Source organism: Pezoporus flaviventris, unplaced genomic scaffold, assembly GCF_033815535.1.
Source record: "Pezoporus flaviventris isolate CSIRO_AGI_PZ_B2104156 unplaced genomic scaffold, CSIRO_AGI_Pfla_v1 ptg000001l, whole genome shotgun sequence".
Taxonomy (NCBI): domain Eukaryota; kingdom Metazoa; phylum Chordata; class Aves; order Psittaciformes; family Psittacidae; genus Pezoporus; species Pezoporus flaviventris.
Window position 1 is genome coordinate 2,252,633 of NW_026892549.1, and position 20,768 is coordinate 2,273,400.

The 20,768-nt window shown below is 41.2% G+C and overlaps 1 protein-coding gene and 1 long non-coding RNA gene across 3 annotated transcripts in view; both read right to left on the bottom strand.

Moving 5' to 3' along the window:
- The window catches only part of LOC133273976 (uncharacterized), a 929,536-nt gene that overhangs the window by 31,388 nt on the left and 877,380 nt on the right, over positions 1-20,768 (bottom strand). The gene's annotated exons all lie outside the window — the stretch shown is intronic.
- Positions 1-20,768, bottom strand: part of CNTNAP5 (contactin associated protein family member 5) — a 299,193-nt gene that overhangs the window by 24,572 nt on the left and 253,853 nt on the right. For both annotated transcript variants that reach the window (XM_061462659.1, XM_061462576.1), the window contains exons 19-20: positions 14,735-14,974; positions 12,969-13,193 (exon numbers count right to left, since the gene is read on the bottom strand). In XM_061462659.1, coding sequence (XP_061318643.1) covers positions 12,969-13,193; positions 14,735-14,974 — 465 coding nt within the window. The remainder of the gene's footprint in view (positions 1-12,968; positions 13,194-14,734; positions 14,975-20,768) is intronic.

Here is a 20,768-nt window from a genome sequence, read left to right on the forward strand (position 1 = left end):
GCACATGTGGGTGGCACACATAAAATGCACAAGTTTATCGCTACCATGTAACAACAGAAAAAAATTGTCTAAACCAGGGCAGCTGACAACTCTGATTTGGGAGAAATATGTCTGTATGATTAACAAAAGAGTGAATTAGGAAAAAGGCCTAGGACTACCCCTGCATGTCACATTGCATCAGAGGCACCCAGAAACAAAGGAGTTTAGGACCAACAGAACCACTTGCAGCTGTCTCAAACAGACACTCACCCTTGGCAGGCTGTAAGATGTTAACTACACCACTACACCCACCCTCAGCACTCAACTGAGCTATAGCTAAAAGAGAAAATTATTAAGGAAGTCACCAATTAAACAAAGGATGGAATATATTAGTGAGGCTATTGATGTTGCTGTTATGAAACAGAAAAATAATATTAAAGTACTTAGCCCAGAAAGTCATTTGCAGCTCATAAGGTGGAAATGTTTATTCATTCCTGATTGCACAACAGCACAGTTTTCAAGTCATCTCTACCACAAAATATCTCTCTGGCAACTTGTACAGCTTCGGTGTGACAGTGTCCCTATTCCTAACCTAGATATTTAAAATGAACCACTCTTTTCTCTATTAGGAACCCCTGGCTAAGAAACCTGCTCCTTAATTAGCAGCTTATCCCAGGGATATTTACCCAGTAAATTTACTCTTCAGTTGAAAGATCAGGGCCCATCTCGTCAGCGTCCAGTGGCGTTTAACTGAGAAAGTACTTGCACTTTTTTAGGAGATGACTCTTGCTATTTGTTTTGCAGGGAGAAAACAAATAGGTGAAAGTGCTGAACATGTATGTTGATGCAATTACAGCTACTGCATTTGCTTAGATGACACTGTTTCAGAGGGTTTAAAATAAAAAATCCACTCCCCGATTTTTTTGTAATTGCTCATAATAGTGGAAAAAGGTGCTTATTTGAATGACTCCCAATCAATGTTTGAGACATTCAGGACTTAAGGATCATATTTAGGACACCCTATATCTAAAAAACAAAAATACTTTCATGTTGCATTTCTTTAACTTGGAAAAAAGCACACACCCAAAAGCCCCTAAATGAGCCTATCTATCTGGAGGCCTGCGACCTCAGTTCGCTTTGCAGTCCTGCCAGGCAGCTGGAGACAGACTGAGAATGTCACTTAAACACCCCTTACATGACTGACAAATGTGTTTAACATTTGTAGACATCTCATTCCCACCAGCTGCCAGTTGGCTTAAAACAGGCTGACCAGCAATTAAATAGGAACTGAAAGAGTCGTCTTGCTTCAAAGCTCGAAAATATTGCAGATCTAAAAGCTGACCCAGAGGACCACAGTCATAAAGCTCATAATGCACATACTGAGTGGTTTTTACACAGAGCTTATTCCAGTGATTTTCAGGGGAACACCCATCTAAACAAAACAGATCATTTCCATGCTGATGTGGCTGCGCCTAAAATGGGAACGGGGCTAACCCATGGTTGTGGTGTAATAGTAAACACTGTCTTTTCAAGTTAGATCATGGATAAGCACACACAGTGGTGTGCCTCATTTTGGGATCTACTAGCTTGATGACTGCTGAAAAATGATCTTACTTCTTTGTGTCGCAGCTTATCCGTGGGTGAAATAAATGAATGTTAACATCATTTGGAAAATGACATGAAACCTCTGGGTGAGCAGCAATTTAAAAAGCCTCTATTAGTCATTATCATTACTTTTCCATTCCTAGATACTTCTTTTTGGTGAAGGAAGTGGTTGCTGTTTCTTTTACAAAGTGATGCTGCATTAATCATCTTTTTGCCTTGAAGGTGACTGAATATAAAGATGAAGGAAAGAGCTGAAAACATCAGTTGCAGTTAAAGCTCCCTAAAATTACCTGTTTTCTGATAGTGAGATTTATTTTGGTAAATTTTAAATTATACCTTTTCTACACATTCTTTAGAATTTCAAAAGTCACTTTAAGACCCTTCATTAACAAAAACTATCTGTATGATACTATTTGATCTGATGCTCAGATCTCTCCTGTCTTTAAACACACAGTGGATGCCATTAGTCTTCTCATGGTCAGACATTAAGTAGGCCCTACGTTTTACTCACCTTTGTATGTAGAAGAATCTTGCCAGGCTTTCATCTCACACTGCACTTTTCAATTAAGACTAGTGCAGCAGCGAGGATGGCAGAAGAGCTTTTATTCTTTACCCAGTGAATGAAACGAAAAGTATCATTCTATGAATTCCAAAAGTTCAATATCGCTTTGCCGATTATGCATCATCACTAACTCTGCGCGAACAGCTTGCAGGCAAAAAAGGCTGATATCCTCTGTTGTGATAACCTGAAGAATTCATACCAACCAACCCTCACTGAGATCCTCCGGGCTTGTAGTTTCCATTCTTTTTCTAGTGTCTTTCAACCACTCCTGTTTCAGTTTTGGCAGTACAGATACCTGTTGAAGCTAGAACTTGTTTCATGCTGCTCTAACAAATAATCATAATGTTCAGCAATGAGAACATGGAAAAAGATGGTCTGAACAGAAAAAAAAACATCAATTTGAGCACTACATTATGTCTGTATAGCTGGAGAGTGAGCAGTAATCTGTTAAATAAAACTGGAGAGAAATAACCATATGCCTCTCTTCTCAAATCTCCTTTTCATTCTTAACTCATAATAAAGACAGTACAGAACTTTGTGGATTAATGGCTTTCTGAGGTTAATGATCCTTGTTTGTGTTGAGATCTATACACACTGCCTGGCTGGTCACAAATCTCTGGAAAATGTTTTGCTCCTCTGACCAGTAAAGCCCATCTAAGTACTGTGCATTTCACAGATTATGCCAGAATCTGTGACTGGAGAAGTTGGATACTTTAGTCCTTCTCCTGATTATAGCAAACTCTCAAGGAAAATATCTGAATTTCATAAGAAGCCACAACCACTGACATAAAAAGAAGTGACTCATGTTCTTAAGTCGTCTAATGAGAAAAATTAGAAGGATGAAACATTTACTTAGTAACAAGTACCTAGTACAAGAACCATATAATGGTAGCATTGTGATGACTTTTCTGTAGCAAAATACATTATTATACATATATACGTCCACTACTTCACCTTAAAATGCATACTTCTGCAATCTTTCACAGAATCCTAGAATGGCTGAGGTTGGAAAGGACCTCTGGAGATCAACCACCCCTGCTCAAGCAGTGACACTTAGAGCCAGTTGCCCAGGGCCATATCCAGACAGCATTTAAATATCACCAACGATGAAGACCACAATTCTTTAGGCAAGATGTGTCAGTTATTAGTCACCTTCACAGTGAAAAAGTTTCCTGACATTCAGATGAAACCTCATGCGTTTCAGTTTGCGCCCATTGCCTCTTGAGTAGCTTTGCAATGACATGTCAGCTTTCTCAGCACTTGTGGGTGCATCGTACTAAGGCCCATGGATTTATGCATGTCCAGTTTGCTTAAGGATTCCCTGATCTGACCTCTTTCCACCAAGCATACATTTTACTTGCTCCAGACTTTTCCACTGGTCTCAACCTGGGATTCCAGAAGGCTAGTCTTCCAAAGACTAAGGCATAAACACCCAATTTCACCAGGCAAGAAGGATGAAGACATATTTTCATTATCCAGCCAACATAACTGATATGTTACAGGGAAAATTAACATGGTAATAGAAAAACTAAAAGCAAGATAGAAAAGGAGGTTTGCTTGGTCCCAGGCTGGCTCTTCCAAGTATTACTAGTTTGGGCTCTATGTTGCATAGAGATAACTACACTGCTCCAAAGCAGTACTAGAGCCAGTGGTTCTGCTGGACTACAGTTCTCACTACACAGCTCTCTCCATCCAGAACACAGATAATTCACAACTTAAGAATAACTGAAAAATGATTGCTATCAATCCTCAGGGATAAAGGCTTTAGTAACATGAGTTCTGAATAGACCCTCATTTCACAATTACTAAAGAATATATATATTTCTGTGCATCTATTTAAACATGGGAGCTTTTGATCCTCTGTTCTTCCTCCCCACCCTTTTCAGGGCAGTTCTACAGAAATCCAACAATCAAAATTGCTTTTGTAATTTTGTAAATTCCTAGCTGCAAAATGCGAGCTGAGAACTTAAGTCTTCTAGGAGATAAATACCTCCTCCAAGCAAATGGGAATGTATGTTTTCTTCCTAGTTGATTATCTGCAGCCGCTGGTCTGGGATTTTATGCCAGACATCAGTATGTTCAAAGTCAGTCCGTATATATGCAGAGCACAGATCAATTATTAACTGCATCCTCAGCCTTTCCTGCTCAATGTAGTCCAATTACAGTTCCCTTGTTTTTCCCTTGTGGGTCTCCAGAACATCTCTTGACCCTTCATTAAGGCAAAAAAAAAACTTCAAGAGTACAAACACGTCCATGAATTCAGCTAATGAGACAGATCCTTCAGTTTTCTCCTCTTGGAAAGCAGACAAAGAAATCTGCCAGAGCTCTTGGCTGAATGTTGTGGCTGCTTCTCCTTTCAAGTTAGTTTTGCACACTTAAGAGATTTAGAGCTCCATATGCTAAAAAGAAAGAAACAAACAAACAAACTGGTTTTGGGCTCCAAGTCCACACCTTCCCTCAAAGACTTCTTAGTGCTGGATTTGAACTGAAAATTCTAATCAGCATTCCTACTTCCTGTGAAGTGTGCTCTAGAGCAGGGAATCATCCAAATGACCAGAGATGTTTCTAATCACACAAGTTTCCTTATTTACATAAAGAATCTGATTGGAGGTCTCCTGCCACCTCAACCCTTTCTACTCGTGCCACAGCTAGCCCTCCATTCACAGGCCACTGGGGAAAATTCCTTGCACATTCACCATTCCCAATCAATCTCTCACTAGCCCCCCAGTCAGTAAATAACATGGGATTTCAGGACAAACTACAACAACTACATGAAATTACATTTAAAACCATATAGTACTACCTGTCATACAAAATAATTTAATGGCTGTGAACTAGAGCTAGACTGGGAACAATTCTCAGTCACTCACAGACAGTTGCTTGAAAACTAGTCTCTTCAACAAAGCTGTCCCCCACACTTCCCAACACAACTCACTTTCCTGCTCCTGATCTGGTAAAAACAGTTATGCCTGAAACTTGTCACCATTTTCCATTTCAGCCACATAAACTGTGCAGGTTCCTCAATGCAGATAGAGGATCTTTCTGCAGCAGTTAGTCATGTACTGTGGTAACCAAATTCCAAAACTAAAACCTCCAAGGTGGTAAAGTAAAAGAAGCAGCAAAATCACCCATAAACCCACGCCAGTATTTCAGTAAGTTTTATTTTACCGAATTATTTTAGTTTTCCCCATTGAACTCCAGAGGGCACAGCAAGAACAGTATCAAAATATTCTTTGTGTCAAAGACTGAACTACATTTTTTGCCTTTCTTTATCATTGAATGACAAGAGCCTTGGTTTTGCTTGAGAAAAGCTGTTGAAGATGCTTAGAATTAAACTTGCCTAGGGATAGTAAGGATAACAGGAAGGGATTCTACAGGTACGTAGCAAATAAAAAACAGACTAGGGAGAACGTAGGCCCCCTCAGGAAGCTCTCGGGAGAAGTGGCTACACAGGATTTGGAGAAGGCTGAGGTTCTGAATGACTTCTTTGCCTCGGTCTTCACTGGCAAAGGCTCTGACCACACCACCCAAGTCTTGGAAGGCAGATGCAGGGACTGTGAGAATGAAGACCTTGTGCCCACTGTATGAGAGGATCTGGTTCGAAACCATCTTAAAAATCTGAACGTGCACAAGTCCATGGGTCCTGATGAGATCCATCTGCAGGTCCTGAAGGAGCTGGCAAATGAAGTTGCGAAGCCACTGGCCATCATATTTGAGAAATCATGGCAGTCAGGAGAAGTTCCCAACAACTGGAAAGAGGGAAATATAACCCCCATTTTCAAGAAGGGGAAAATGGATGACCCAGGGAATTACAGACCAGTCAGTCTCACCTCTGTGCCTGGCAAAATCTTGGAGCAGATTCTCCTGGAAGGCATGCTAAGGCACATGAAAAACAACAAGGTGCTTGGTGACAGCCAGCATGGCTTCACTAAGGGGAAACCCTGCCTGACCAATTTGCTGGCCTTCTATGATGGGGCTACAGAACTGATGGACAGAGGTACAGCAGTTGATGTCATCTACCTGGACTTCTGTAAAGCGTTTGACACTGTCCCACATGACATCCTTGTCTCTAAATTGGAGAGACATCAATTTGATGGATGGACCACTCAGTGGACAAAGAACTGGCTGGATGGCTGCACACAAAGAGTGGCTCAATGTCCAGCTGGAGACCAGCAACGAGTGGTGTCCCTCAGGGATCGGTGTTGGGACCAGTCTTGTTTAACATCTTTGTCACTGACATGGAGAATGGGATCGAGTGCACCCTCAGCAAGTTTGCCGATGACACCAAGCTGTGTGGTTCGGTTGATATGCTGGAGGGAAGGAATGCCATCCAGAGGGACCTTGGCACGCTTGTGAGGTGGGACAATGCCAACCTCATGATGTTTAACCATGCCAAGTGCAGGTCCGACACCTAGGTTGGAGCAATGCCAGGCACAGCTACAGGTTGGGCAAAAAAGAGATTCAGAGCAGCCCTGCGGAGAAGGACTTGGGGGTGTTGGTTGATGAGAAAATGAACATGAGCTGGTTTCAGTGTGCGCTTGCAGCCCAGAAAGCCAACCATATACTGGGCTGCATCAAAAGGAAAGTGACTAGCAGGTCGAAGGAGGTGATCCTGCCCCTCTACTCTGCTCTTGTGAGACCTCACCTGGAGTATTGTGTGCAGTTCTGGTGTCCTCAACATAAAAAGGACATGGAACTGTTGGAACAAGTCCAGAGGAGGGCCAGGAGGATGATCAGGGGACTGGAGCACCGCCTGTATGAAGACAGGCTGAGGAAGTTGGGGCTGTTCAGCCTGGAGAAGGGAAGGCTGCGTGGAGACCTCATAGCAGCCTTGCAGTATCTGAGGGGAGGCTATATGGATGCTGGGGAGAGACTCTTCATTAGAGACTGTAGTGACAGGACAAGGGGTAACGGGTTAAAACTTAACCAGGGGAAGTTTAGGTTGGATATAAGAAGGAAATTCTTTCCTGTTAGGGTGGTGAGGCACTGGAATGGGTTGCCCAGGGATGTTGTGAATGCTCCATCCCTGTCAGTGTTCAAGACCAGGTTGGACGAGGCCTTGGGTGATATGTTTTAGCGTAAGGTGTCCCTGCCCATGGCAGGGGGGTTGGAACTAGATGATCTTAAGGTCCTTTCCAACCCTATTGATTCTATGAAACTATGATTCTATGATGGGGCTATGGAACCAACGGACAGGGGTAGAGGAGTTGATGTCACCTACCTGGACTTGTGCAAAGCGTTTGACACTGTCCCACACGACATCCTTGTCTCTAAATTGTAGAGACATCAATTTGATGGATGGACCACTCGGTGGATAAAGAACTGGCTGGATGGCCGCACACAAAGAGTTGTAGTCAATGGCTCAATGTCCAGCTGGAGACCAGTAACGAGTGGCGTCCCTCAGGGATCAGTGCTGGGACCAGTCTTGTTCAACAACTTTGTCGCTGACATGGCCAGTGGGATTGAGTGTGCCCTCAGCAAGTTTGCTGATGACACCAAGCTGTGTGGTTCAGTTGATACCCTGGAGGGAAGGAATGGCATCCAGAGGGACCTTGTCACACTTGTGAGGTGGGCTGATGCCAACCTCGTGAAGTTTAACCATGCCAAGTGCAAGGTCCAACACCGGGGTCGGAGCAATCCCAGGCACAGCTACAGGTTGGGCAGAGAAGAGATTCAGAGCAGCCCTGTGGAGAAGGACTTGCGGGTGTTGGTTGGTGAGAAAATGAACATGAGCCAGCAGTGTGCGCTCGCAGCCCAGAAAGCCAACCGTATCCTGGGCTGCATCAAAAGGAGCGTGACCAGCAGGACGAAAGAGGTGATCCTGCCCCTTTACTCTGCTCTTGTGAGACCTCACTTGGAGTATTGTGTGCAGTTCTGGTGTCCTCAACATGAAAAGGACATGGAACTGTTGGAACAAGTCCAGAGGAGGGCCAGGAGGATGATCAGGGGACTGGAGCACCTCCTGTATGAAGATAGGCTGAGAAAGTTCGGGCCGTTCAGCCTGGAGAAGAAAAGGGTGCGTGGAGACCTCATAGCAGCCTTCCAGTATCTGAAGGGTCCTATAGGGATGCTGGGGAGGGACTCTTCCTTAGGGACTGTAGTGACAGGACAAGGGGTAACGGGTTAAAACTTAACCAGAGGAAGTTTAGATTGGATATAAGGAAGAAGTTCTTTACTGTTAGGTTGGTGAGGGACTGGAATAGTTTGCCCAGGGAGGTTGTGAATGCTCCATCCCTGTCAGTGTTCAAGACCAGGTTGGACGAGGCCTTGGGTGATATGGTTTAGTGAGGTGTCCCTGCCCATGGCAGGGGGGTTGGAACTTCATGATCTTAAGGTCCTTTCCAACCTTAACTATTCTATGATTCTATGATTCTAACAGACTTGCAAGCCAAAACCAGTAAGAATAATTCACATGTTCAACAGCAAGTCTGCTTCTGACTTAGAGACAGAAGGAGATTACAGTAGATTTCTAGTTTATTAGAAATAAAAACCAACATTAGTACCTTCTCACTGATGTCATTTCCTTCTTTTTTTGCAGAGTATTAACTCAGCTTACCTCTATTACAGGTTTTGCTTTCTTTTCCTGTTTGTTTTAGTTATCAGCTGATATCAGCTGACCTTTACAGAACAGGGTAGTGGAGTTCATCTACGTCCTGCTACTGTATTCTGAGTATCAGTCCTAACAAAAGAATTACTCAAGCTGTTGTAATTTGCATTTTTTTTTAATCTGTGCCTTTTTAACTTGACTTTAATCTCTCCTATCCAATTTCAGAGTCTTGATTTCCAAAAGAAATGGAGAACAGAGCTCACTGTGACAGCAGTAGGTAGTAGATAGAAAAAAATTAAGAAAAGGACTCAAATTGTTTAGTTTCTCATGAGATCAGATAATATATACAGATAAATTTTCAATCACAGTTAGGATATTTGATGCTGTATATCTGCTGATTTCTAGACTATGAGTCATATTGTCTTCATGGAGAAAGCCAACACTGAGAATCGCAGACTTGGGAAAACGTTTTCTAGACAATACACTTTGTCATATTCATATCTTACCTGATTACTTGCAGGGGGGAAGGAAGATGAAGAAAGGAGAAGCACTAACAGTTTCTTTCTTAACATTTTTCTCCCCCGTCAATTATTGTCTTTAGGGATGAAGACAAAGATACTAATACTAAGGTACTGGTAGGTTCGTGAAATCACATAATGCAAAAATGTATGGTGAAAATTTAACCTATTTTCTTCTAGGCAGTAGCTTCCCATGATGTGAATAACTTCTGTGGACTAACACACTGAAAAGGCTAATTAGAGACATTTACCCATTTTCTGTACCTTGGTAATTGATACTATAACTAGAAATTTCTACAGCATTGATATTATACTAACACTACCAATTACTACAGTACTGTTAATCTTTTTAATGTGGGATCAGTGGGACTATGTGAGCTTTACATACATGCTCATCTATATATACATATACATACCCATCTACATCTAATACATACACATTATATATATGTGCAAATTAAAAATCCATGGGTACAAAAGTTTGTCCTGTCTGGACAAAACAGACAAAACTGCAGAAAACAGGACAATACTAAGTTTTTGCATACAATTTTCAAACGCATATGTGTGATTTAGAAGTGTAAGCTTTAACTAATTTTGGGAAAAATCCCTAAATTACCTTTAAAACAAGTTCCTAGAACTTATCCATAAACTGCCAGGACATGATCCAGTTGATCAAAGGTAAGAATAACCTTGTGATATAGATAAGCTCTTTGGGTGGGAACTGTTTCTAGAAGTATTAGCTGCTAGGCACTACCAAGTCTCTCATTTTCTAGGGGAAGGTCATCTGTATACAGACGTATACAGAGGTATAGAACTGTAGCTTCTACATTGACATATGGTGTTACCCAACATCTGTCATCACTTCATTTATGAACCACCTGCCCTCTAAGGCTCCAACGACTGGAAGGGCTTTCTGCTGTGAGCAGCATTGATTTGGGTGGGTGAAGCCATGAGTGGGCATGAGGAAATTTTATTTCCTTTCCCAGGCCTGACACTGGCCTGTTGGGTAACTCCAAATAAATCACTTTGTTACCACAATTCTAGTGTTTCAATCGATACATACTGTATCTTCTAATGATATAATCTACTTAACAGACAGTGCAAAGTGTGTTGGGGTTAAATGTGATTATTTCTTAATTTTACTGAAAACAATTGATTTTACAGGAAACATTTCACGCCTGACTGGATTAGACCATAGCTGCCTACTCAGGTTCACTTTCATATAAGCCCCTTTACATATAGACTAGCTATGAATAAGCCTTGCAGACACTTTCACTTCTTTAATGTTAAATATTTAACATGGAAAGTCTTAATTACCAGAAACATTCTTCTAATTGTCACTTTTATTAACTAATAATTTGCCTATTTTGTGGATAATAAAAAAGAGGAATAACATGGTACATGAGTAGTAGCTTGAAAACTACCTAGGAAAGGTAAAGTAGTAAGGTATACATACACTGTTCTAATACAGTTTCTTAACAAGTGGAATGGGTCTTGGGAGTATGGCAAAGAATATTACTGCTCACCTCTTAAGTGAGAATGCCCATTTCCATTTCACCAGGAGCCTAACCTTTATTTAACCAATCAGTTATCCAGCAGGGACCTTCTTAGGTCCTACTATACTGTCAAACTCCGCAAGATTCCTTGAAAATGAGCCAATAAGAGAGAACAAATTGCACTCACTTTTAATGCTACAAAGGACATTGGCATTCATAGTCCAGTAACTTTATGGCAAGTATAAACCTCTTAGAGGAAGAAAGAGTAACGTATCTGAACATTATTTTCATTGGAATAATTTCAATTCCAATAAGACTAAAAATATGAAGATATGAGATTTAAAAAAGTGATTACATTTGCGACAAAAGGCAGAGAATATACATGACTGAAATCACTGTCTTGAAAGAATGACACAGAAGCATTCACAGAATAACCCTGAAAGAAACTCTGAGGATTTAACCAAGGTCAGCTAGCTATCTTAATAATTCTTTGTATATAGTGCTACATGTTATAGTACAGAGATTGAGAGCCTGACATCTCACCAACCTCCTAAATTACTGTTATCTTCATTTTACAAGCAAGTAAACAGAGGTACAGATCTGAGAAAAACACCACTGTTTAAACTGCCTGAGTGTGCTGCGAGTAGCTCCACCTAATTTCTGGAAGTACTGAGAGTCCCTATCTTCTTCAGAACCAAAGTGGAGATCTACAGATGGTACAGCTGTTAAAATGCAGGGCTTACCTCTGCTCCTGCTGAACTGCTACAAGAGATCCCAGTATCCTGACCCCAACCCCTTTCCCAATCACCATTAGAGTCCCTCCTTCCAGAATATCACAATTACAGCTTACTTATGATTGTATTTCATCAATAAAAGCCAATTGACTCATGTTTCTAAGGTCATTTTACGTTACTCTGGCAGCAGTTAAGGTGATTTGAATGGATGTTACATTTTCATTCACTTTAGAGCTATTTTTGATTCCCTGAGTGGCATCAAGAAACCAGAGTGTAACTAAGAAGCATTCAAACGTTTCACCTCAGCAGGGCCTAACCTCTGCCACGCTGGAGCTACGCACTGGAATATTCATATATCTGAAAATCATAAGCACTTGCCTCTGAGAGCAAATCAGAGATGTAAATCTAGGATTGGAGAGGAGAGAGAATTTCCTCAGTAGCTCCACTGCCCTGTTGTGACTTCCACTTAGGGGAGATGGGTCCAGGCTGATAATGTCCCAGCTGCCCCTCTCAGGGATTTAGATACTCATCTTGTGCCAGTCTGAATGCTAGACACATGATATAACCAGGAAATAAACTACTGAAAAGCCCATATAGAGAATAAAACTTTTTATTTCTTTCTCCCCTTACTAGTTTCATTTGACAGTACTTGAAAGCTTAGCTATTTTGGAATTTGCAAGGCTTCAGAGTGCTGTGGGTCATTTGGTCAAATGTACATATTCAACCACATAGCATTCATTTTCTATTCTTCTGCCACAGGCTAATGACTCACCAATATGCTTACTCATCACTTCCACTGCTCCAGTGCCTGATAACTCTTGAATAATTCAAATATCCCCATTTGTCTAGCTTGATGTTTGTCTGGAGAGAGTTTTCTGAAAGCACTGCAAAGACTCGGGAATCAGTCTTACTGAGAAGACATAGGCCTTATGCCCCTAAAATCTTAACATGCTTTCAAAGAGTCCCTATGCCATGTACCTTTTAATAGAAAACGGATTTACACCTCATGTTTTAGTCAGTGAACCCAGAAAACGGTAACATTTTCTGGCTTTAATATTCAGATGTACTGGCCATATTCCATTGAAACAACCCATGAAGAGCAATATGTGTGCCAAGACACAATGCGAAAGATAAGATTATAATATATTTCCCCACCAAGTGTTCTTGTACATTCATGGTATTTTGCATTCTCTTTTCTTGGAGGCCTAATGGATCTCAGTGTGGAATAAATAACAAGGAATTGCTATTGTACAGTCTTGCCAAATGAAAGTCAAAGCACATTTTAAACCCCAACAACATGATTAAGCATGATTATTCAAAGACTGAATAGGCAAGTGTAGCACTGAATGCCAAATAAAGGGACATAAACAAGAGTGATGGCCATTTGCATGAACTGAACACCACAAAGTTGATAAAGTTGCAGACACAGAAATTAATTTAAATCAGAGCAGAATTCTATGCTATTCTCACAAAAAACTTAACACAGTTACACTGGTCTCCCTTTGGTAACAAATCAAGACTACTTACCATTTTTGGAGAGAATCACAGCCAAATATTCATGAAAGTAGGTGTTGATGTACAGCAGAAGGCTTGGAGTATGTGCTGTGAGAAAGCTAAATGCGATATTTTCCTTGGACACGACAGCATCCACATAAATGGCAGAGCTTGAGGTGCTTGCATTTTTTGTGACAGGATAAGGGTCTTGGAAAATATAGGTAACGGAAGTGCCAGCTTCAAATAATGCAGAAACCTCTGAAAACATACATAAATCAAGGGAATTTCAGCTACTGCATTTTCAGATCTCCAAGACAGGCATGGATATGAGCTGACTGCCTCAGAAGCAGTGTACTGCAAAATGCCCTGACCCACCAGTCCTTACTTTGGACAAGCAGCGTGTCCTTCCTTAGTCTGTTTGTGTATGGAGAGAGGCCTCTAAATTCAAGTGTTTTAGTACCAGAGTCAGAGCTCCACAACATGGAACAGCCCAAAATGTCTGTCAGCCAAATAAATGCTCAGTTCACCGCCTTCTGACAGCTGATTTGTAAGGCAGTATTCTCTGTTTCTCCCCCATTAAAGACAATATATTTGTCCTTTCCAGTCTCCTTTATAAACAAAGTCATTATTAAAGCAAAACACTAACCCAAAGACAGCCAGTGAGTGAAGCTGTCTTTGGTAGCTCCAAAAGAAGAGAAACATTTACCTGTGCATGCTAAGAACCTGTGAACTAATGCTTGTGTTTTCAATGAACACAACATAGTCCGGCCATGAAATACACAGATGCGGTAAGAGCAGTTTTTTTCTAATGTGAGGTAAAGTCAGGATGATGATATCTTCAGCTACAGACTGACTGCAAGTACTTTCTCCAGTAAAGCAGTTCCACCTCTACAGCAGCATCTACTAACAGTATGCTATATGGTTATTTGATACACCTCTCATGCCATCGGTGCCAAATCGTCAGCTCATGTAACTGGGGACAGTTCTGTGGACTGCAGTGCAACTACACTGATTTACACCAGCAGGTGATGCAGCCCACTTAATAAACATAACTGTTTATTAACTGTGAGATGGCTGAGGGGCAGCCATGGAAATTAAAACACTCACATGGCACCTTGCTGTTATTGAGCAGGAGTTTTGCTAGTTCATTTGAATCCCCAAAAACTTGCTATCTAAATTGGGTGCTCTGTATTTGCCCTGCTCCTTTTTCTGGTACTGGCAACATCTCCTATGAGCCACCAGAAAGGTTCAGTAAAGGCACCTTCACTGGAGACTAAACTAGGTAAATCAGTTTTCTCCTGGATAATTCATGATTATTTTTCATGTGTCTTACGTAAGTTTGGATAGATGTCACAGAAATGGCAAAAAAAAAACCATAAAAAGACTACCTCGTTTTGCCATACCTTTGCTCTAAAACTCTGTAAATAAAAGGTCTCAAGGTTTTGTTAAGGTGGATGAAGTTTAAAACCAACCAAACAAAACATTCAGATTCAGGCTGACCACTGTTATGAGAAATTTCATCCCTATTTGTTTATTTCTGGGCCAATTATATGCAACTGAATACAGGGATCATTGTGGGATATAGCTGGTACCTTTAATAGGACAACTAATACTGTTTTAATTTCTGAGGCCATCACTGAAGTCCACAAATGGAGGTTCTACGCTGCTTAAGATAAAAAAATGCTGAAGGGATAGCTGATATTAGAACATTTTGTAACATGGGGACACCAAGCTGACATGGGTGAAACTGCTGTATTTCAGAGACCACTAAGGACTTAGGCTCAAAGCTTGCTGCCTACCGTCCTTGCAGAAAGGTCCTTCATATGCTGAGTTGGTACAATCACAGGAGTAACCATTATACTTCTCCACACATTTTGCTCCATTATGGCAGAGGTTACCGTAACTGCTGCAATGTCCTGGACATCCAGGTTTAACACCAGGTGTCATTTTAGCTTTCTCTTCAAGGTCAAGTTTCTGTCCATTTAAATCCAGAGATCGAATGCATCCCAAAAAGCCCTTTTGTCTGGAAGCTGTTCCCCCTGAAAAAGAGAGAAAAAAAAGACACACATTCATTGGTGAGTCTGCACAGCAACAAAAGCCCTGAAGCCCAATACAGAGGTACAAATACAAATCCATGAATTTTAAAAAGTACTCTCTCTTATATGCCTATGCATACAGTGGCAGAAGATGACAGAGGGACAGCCCTGGAAACTAAAGGTCTCTATCATTATGAAAGGACTAAAAAGCTGTATGTGACACTTTCTTGTTGCCATTCTTTTCTTTCCTGCTTTATCTACTGCCCTGTCTGGCATCTGAAATGCAAATTCATTTGGAAAAAAGATTAGCTTCTTTATCGTATGTCTGCATATCACCTAATACATGAGAAATCCAAACATAAAATATTTTTTTCCTATTTATTGCCTCAGTACAGAGGATAAATAATACTCTAATCTCAACAACAGCTGAGTCACACAAGCTGATGAGTCCATATAGTGGGGATGAATCATGTTCAGCATTGGGAAATGGGGAAGGGAAATGAGTCAGAATTTATGCATGACTGCCCAACCTGATGTTGCATGTGAATGGTTGCTGTAGGTAAGAAACATGTTCAGGTCACAGTTCTGTTATTTATTACAATTGTGAAACATAATCGCATTTTTTCCTAAAGAATAAGATGGTCTACCCAAGAGGGCAGTTCCATCTCTACAAAATCATAGAATCATAGAATAGTTAGGGTTGGAAAGAACCTTAAGATCATCAAGTTCCAACCCCCCTGCCATGGGCAGGGACACCTCACACTAAACCATATCACCCAAGGCCTCGTCCAACCTGGTCTTGAACACTGACAGGGATGGAGCATTCACAACCTCCCTGGGCAAACTATTCCAGTCCCTTACCAACCTAAGAGGAAAGAACTTCTTCCTTATATCCAATCTAAACTTCCTCTGGTTAAGTTTTAACCCGTTACCCCTTGTCCTAGAGACTACAGTCTCTAATGAAGAGTCCCTCTCCAGCATCCCTATAGGCCCCCTTCAGATACTGGAAGGCTGCTATGAGGTCTCCAAGCAGCCTTCTCTTCTCCAGGATGAACAGCTCCAACTTCCTCAGCCTGTCTTCGTACGGGAGGTGCTCCAGTCCCCTGATCATCCTCCTGGCCCTCCTCTGGACTTGTTCCAACAGTTCCATGTCCTTTTTATGTTGAGGACACCAGAACTGCACACAATACTCCAAGTGAGGTCTCACAAGAGCAGAGTAAAGGGGCAGGATCACCTCTTTCGTCCTGCTGGTCACTTTCCTTTTGATGCAGGCCAGGATACGGTTGGCTTTCTGGGCTGCGAGCGCACACTGAAACCAGCTCATGTTCATTTTCTCATCAACCAACACCCCCAAGTCCTTCTCCACAGGGCTGCTCTGAATCTCTTCTTTGCCCAACCTGTAGCTGTGCCTGGCATTGCTCTGACCCAGGTGTAGGACCTTGCACTTGGCATGGTTAAACTTCACGAGGTTGGCATCAGCCCACCTCACAAGTGTGTCAAGGTCCCTCTGGATGGCATTCCTTCCCTCCAGCGTATCAACCGAACCACACAGCTTGGTGTCATCGGCAAACTTGCTGAGGGTGCACTCGATCCCATTCTCCATGTCAGTGACAAAGATGTTGAACAAGACTGGGTCCCAACACCGATCCCTGAGGGACGCCACTCGTTACTGGTCTCCAGCCGGACATTGAGCCATTGACCACAACTCTTTGTGTGCAGCCATCCAGCCAGTTCTTTATCCACCGAGTGGTCCATCCATCAAATTGATGTCTCTACAATTTAGAGACAAGGATGTCGTGTGGGACAGTGTCGAACGCTTTACAGAAGTCCAGGTAGATGACATCAACTGCTGTACCCCTGTCCATCAGTTCCATAGCCTCATCATAGAAGGCCAGCAAATTGGTCAGGAAGGATTTCCCCTTAGTGAAGCCATGCTGGCTGTCACCAAGCACCTTGTTGTTTTTCATGTGCCTTAGCATGCCATCCAGGAGAATCTGCTCCAAGATTTTGCCAGGCCCAGAGGTGAGACTGACTGGTCTGTAATTCCCCGTGTCATCCATTTTCCCCTTCTTGAAAATGGGGGTTACACTTCCCTTTTTCCAGTCATCGGGAACTTCTCCTGACTGCCATGATTTCTCAAATATGATGGCCAGCGGCTTCGCAACTTCATTCACCAGCTCCTCCAGGACCCGCGGATGGATTTCATCAGGACCCATGGACTTGTGCCTGTTCAGATTTTTAAGATGGTTTCAAACCAGATCCTCTCCTACAGTGGGCCCAAGGTCTTAATTCTCGCAGTCCCTGCATCTGCCTTCCAAGACTTGGGTGGTGTGGTCAGAGTCTTTCTGCCCAATGAAATTGCTAAAAGTGTTACAATGAAGACACTTTTTCCATAAGAGATGGTCTCTGAGAATGATGTTAATAATGATTGTTAGTCTGTGAAAATATCACCATTTTTCTTACTGTAGGCTTTGTTTGGCAGTTGCCAATGTTTTGCTTTTGAAGATGCTGCAATTTTGATTGCTGCTAAGAAATCTAATTCTGCTTCAGAAGTTATCAGCATTTGTAGTTCTGAAATGCTAGCTTTATTGGTGATTTTACTACAAAATTAGTATGAAAGAAGCTATCTTTCCAAATTATTCTCCTGTAGAAGTTGGTTCTATATCAAAACGCATGAGATAAGAGCTTACATATATTGCTAAATCTTTGCAGAAGAGCATCTGTTTTTTTTTTGTAAACTGTTTAATTAAAGCAAGACTTCTGCAAACTAAGAAAATGAAGCAACAGTCTGAAAAGCAATCTTACCAAATCCGTATTGTTCTGCTATACCTTTCTAGTATATTTAATTTCTGGTACACTAATAGCAGGAAAACTAGATTTGAATTAGAATAATTGAACTACAGGTAGTATGCATGAGACAGGTTTATTTCATGCTAATTTTATGATGCCTTTCTCAGACAAAAAAATACTCTCAAATTCCTCTTTAGCCAACTATTCTTTTCAGGTAAGAAAATGTTAGCTCACTTATTTTAAAGGTCATCTGAGCACAAGAATTGGAACTTCTGCATTTGCCGCACTGTGTACACACAATCATTTTCTTTGGAGATTTTGCTGCAAAGCCAAACATACCATACAGATTTTCCAATAATGTTCAAATAAGCAGAAGTGTGATTTCTCCCTTTAAGGTTACTAGCTACTCTGTTTTCTTTTGCATGGGAGGTTACCACAAATATCACAAGCATAAATGACAGTTTTCTTGCCTCTTCTCTCTGCACATATACAAATCCCAGCTGTAACATTTAGAGAATAAGTACAAACTATTGCTAACTATTTCCCAGGTGTAATGTTTATTGCACTACCCAAATTCTTCCTGCTCTCTAAAGCACTTTGGTAAACCATGTAAAATAAGTTTCTCAGTTTTTCTGTCTGGAGAGTGTGGGGCTTAATGGAGACCATCTAAATAATCCTAGATTCACACAGTATTGATCAAACAAATCTGTTTATTATGTGGGCATCTGAACAGTTTTCTTCAATTGATTAGAACTAATCTTTAAATACATTCCTGAGAATCAGAGAAAAATGAAAACAAAACAAAATTATTCCCCAAATTAGGCTTTACAAATTCTTCCTACTCTAAGAGACCGTTTGGACTGGACAATTTAATGGATATGACCTAAATGTTTTGTTCAGGAAAACAGATTTTAGGATAAGCCTCAGGACCATAAACACCGAGGTTAAGGGCGTTTCTTGCTGAGTGGAGGTGACAGTCAAATGAACCATGCTGTTTTATGTAGCTAAATTTTACTGAGAAGCCTTGGGGCAAGAAATAGAGAGTCAGAGAAGGGAGCAAGAAGCTCACAACTGGGCACTCACAATATATCTTGGTGACACATTTGGCTAAATAATTAACATTCTATCAATGCATGGAGGATTTGCTTTAAAAAGCAAAGGACTTTTTGTTGGTAAGAACTGGATTAGGGAGGCTGAAACAGCATTCTGGATTTACGTAACTGATACAAAGGAAAGGGCATGGGAGTACAAGAATCAATTATTATTACTTAGGAGTAGGAGAACTTGCTATGATATTCCTCAGAAAACATCTAAGTCACACTTGGTAGTCTCAAACTGAAAGCTGCACAAAGCTGTCAGGATACACAAGGATTAATTCTTCCTCCTAGCCTCCAAAATATCCCAAAGTGTCTACAGACTCCTTTAAAAGTAACAACAGTAAACAAAGTATGCCACTTCTTTTGCTCTCTTTCTTTTTCTCTGTTCCCAAGAAAGTTTCTCAGATGTTAACTCTGGAGTATGTTACATTTGGTCTGTGATTCACCTAAGAATTCCTTGCTCCCTTGCTCCCAAGTCAAAACTAGGAGCCTAAGCACTTAACTTTGCTAGTCTCTTTAACATACAAAATAAATATCACAGAAACTTCTGATCAAATGCTTTATGCATAAAATTAACTTCTTAGGATTTGTATTTTGCTTTTTTGACGTTACCAGTCTAAATGGAAATCCTGTTCTCCAAAAAGTCTGCGAGGACTGCTTTTCCCCTCCTCCTACTGGAGTGTTATGGTCATGCCTTTTCCACTACGTGAGAGGAGACAATGACACACCTCCTCGAGGAGGACAGGGACATACTGGGAGACAGGTAAACTATTCAAAAAGATGTCACTCATTTTGAATGCTGAAAGCCACCATCCACTGAAAGGAATGATTCTGCCAGTAATCTGCAAATTGGCCTGCTGCTGGGAAGTTTGGTGCAGTCAATATTATCTAGCCTCTATGTCTGCCTGGGATTTGCTCTTTCTACTGTAATTTTTTAAAATTAACAGAAGAAGCATAGCTTGTTGCAAGGATACCCATGCTGTGACTGAGGATCATAAAGCAGCCTAAAGAAGTTAGATACTCAAGACCCTTTGAAAGAAAGTGAGAAACGATTTTCTAACTCTTCTATGCTGCTTTAAAATCCAAGCTTGTTTGATTTTGAGTGTGCTGGCAGCAAAAAGTCATTTCTCCCTTCCACTTTGCACACACAGAAAGCTATCTCAGAAGCCTGCCACATAGAATCACTTAGATTGGAAACCCCTTCATCAGCGTCAGTGTGCAGAATGATGCAGGAACAAATATGTTATGGATTATAGGGGGAGTAGGGAGTAATATTATGTGCTGCTGCTTCTTTCCTTTTTACAATGCTGTTTACGCATTTGTTTTTCAGATGGATAAAATTCATTCCACCTGGTTGAGGTATTAAATCAGTTGCTTCCTATTAGATAATGGAATGAGACCATCACTAGAGACAAATTGTGACACATCTGTGTGTTGTTGGACTTCTGCCACCTTTTCCTGGAGCACCCAGTGACAGTGTCAGAATCAGGAGGCTGCCCAGGTCTCCATCTCTTCTGAAGTCATGAACAAGTTTGGCTTTCAGTATGGTAGAGCTAAGGGATGAAGAAAGCACTCCTGAAAACATTAGATTTTCTGTCCCTTTTTTTCAGGGTTCAGTAAAAGTGTAGATTGGACAATTGAATGCAATATATTTAGCGCACAGTGAGAACTTTTCACCTCTTGGCTGAGATAAAGTAACTATGTCCTAGAGTTTGCTGTAAATATTAAGTACAATCAGAGAAAAATTTTGGTGGAAGTCACTGCTGCAGATCCATTGGACAAATCTGTTCCCCAAAGCATGGCTTCATTCAGATGAGGTACAGATTAACTTCAGCACCAAAAACAGCAGGACCTTTTCTGCACCACAGCTTCTACGCATCCACTCAATCCCCAGCTTATAGGGATACATG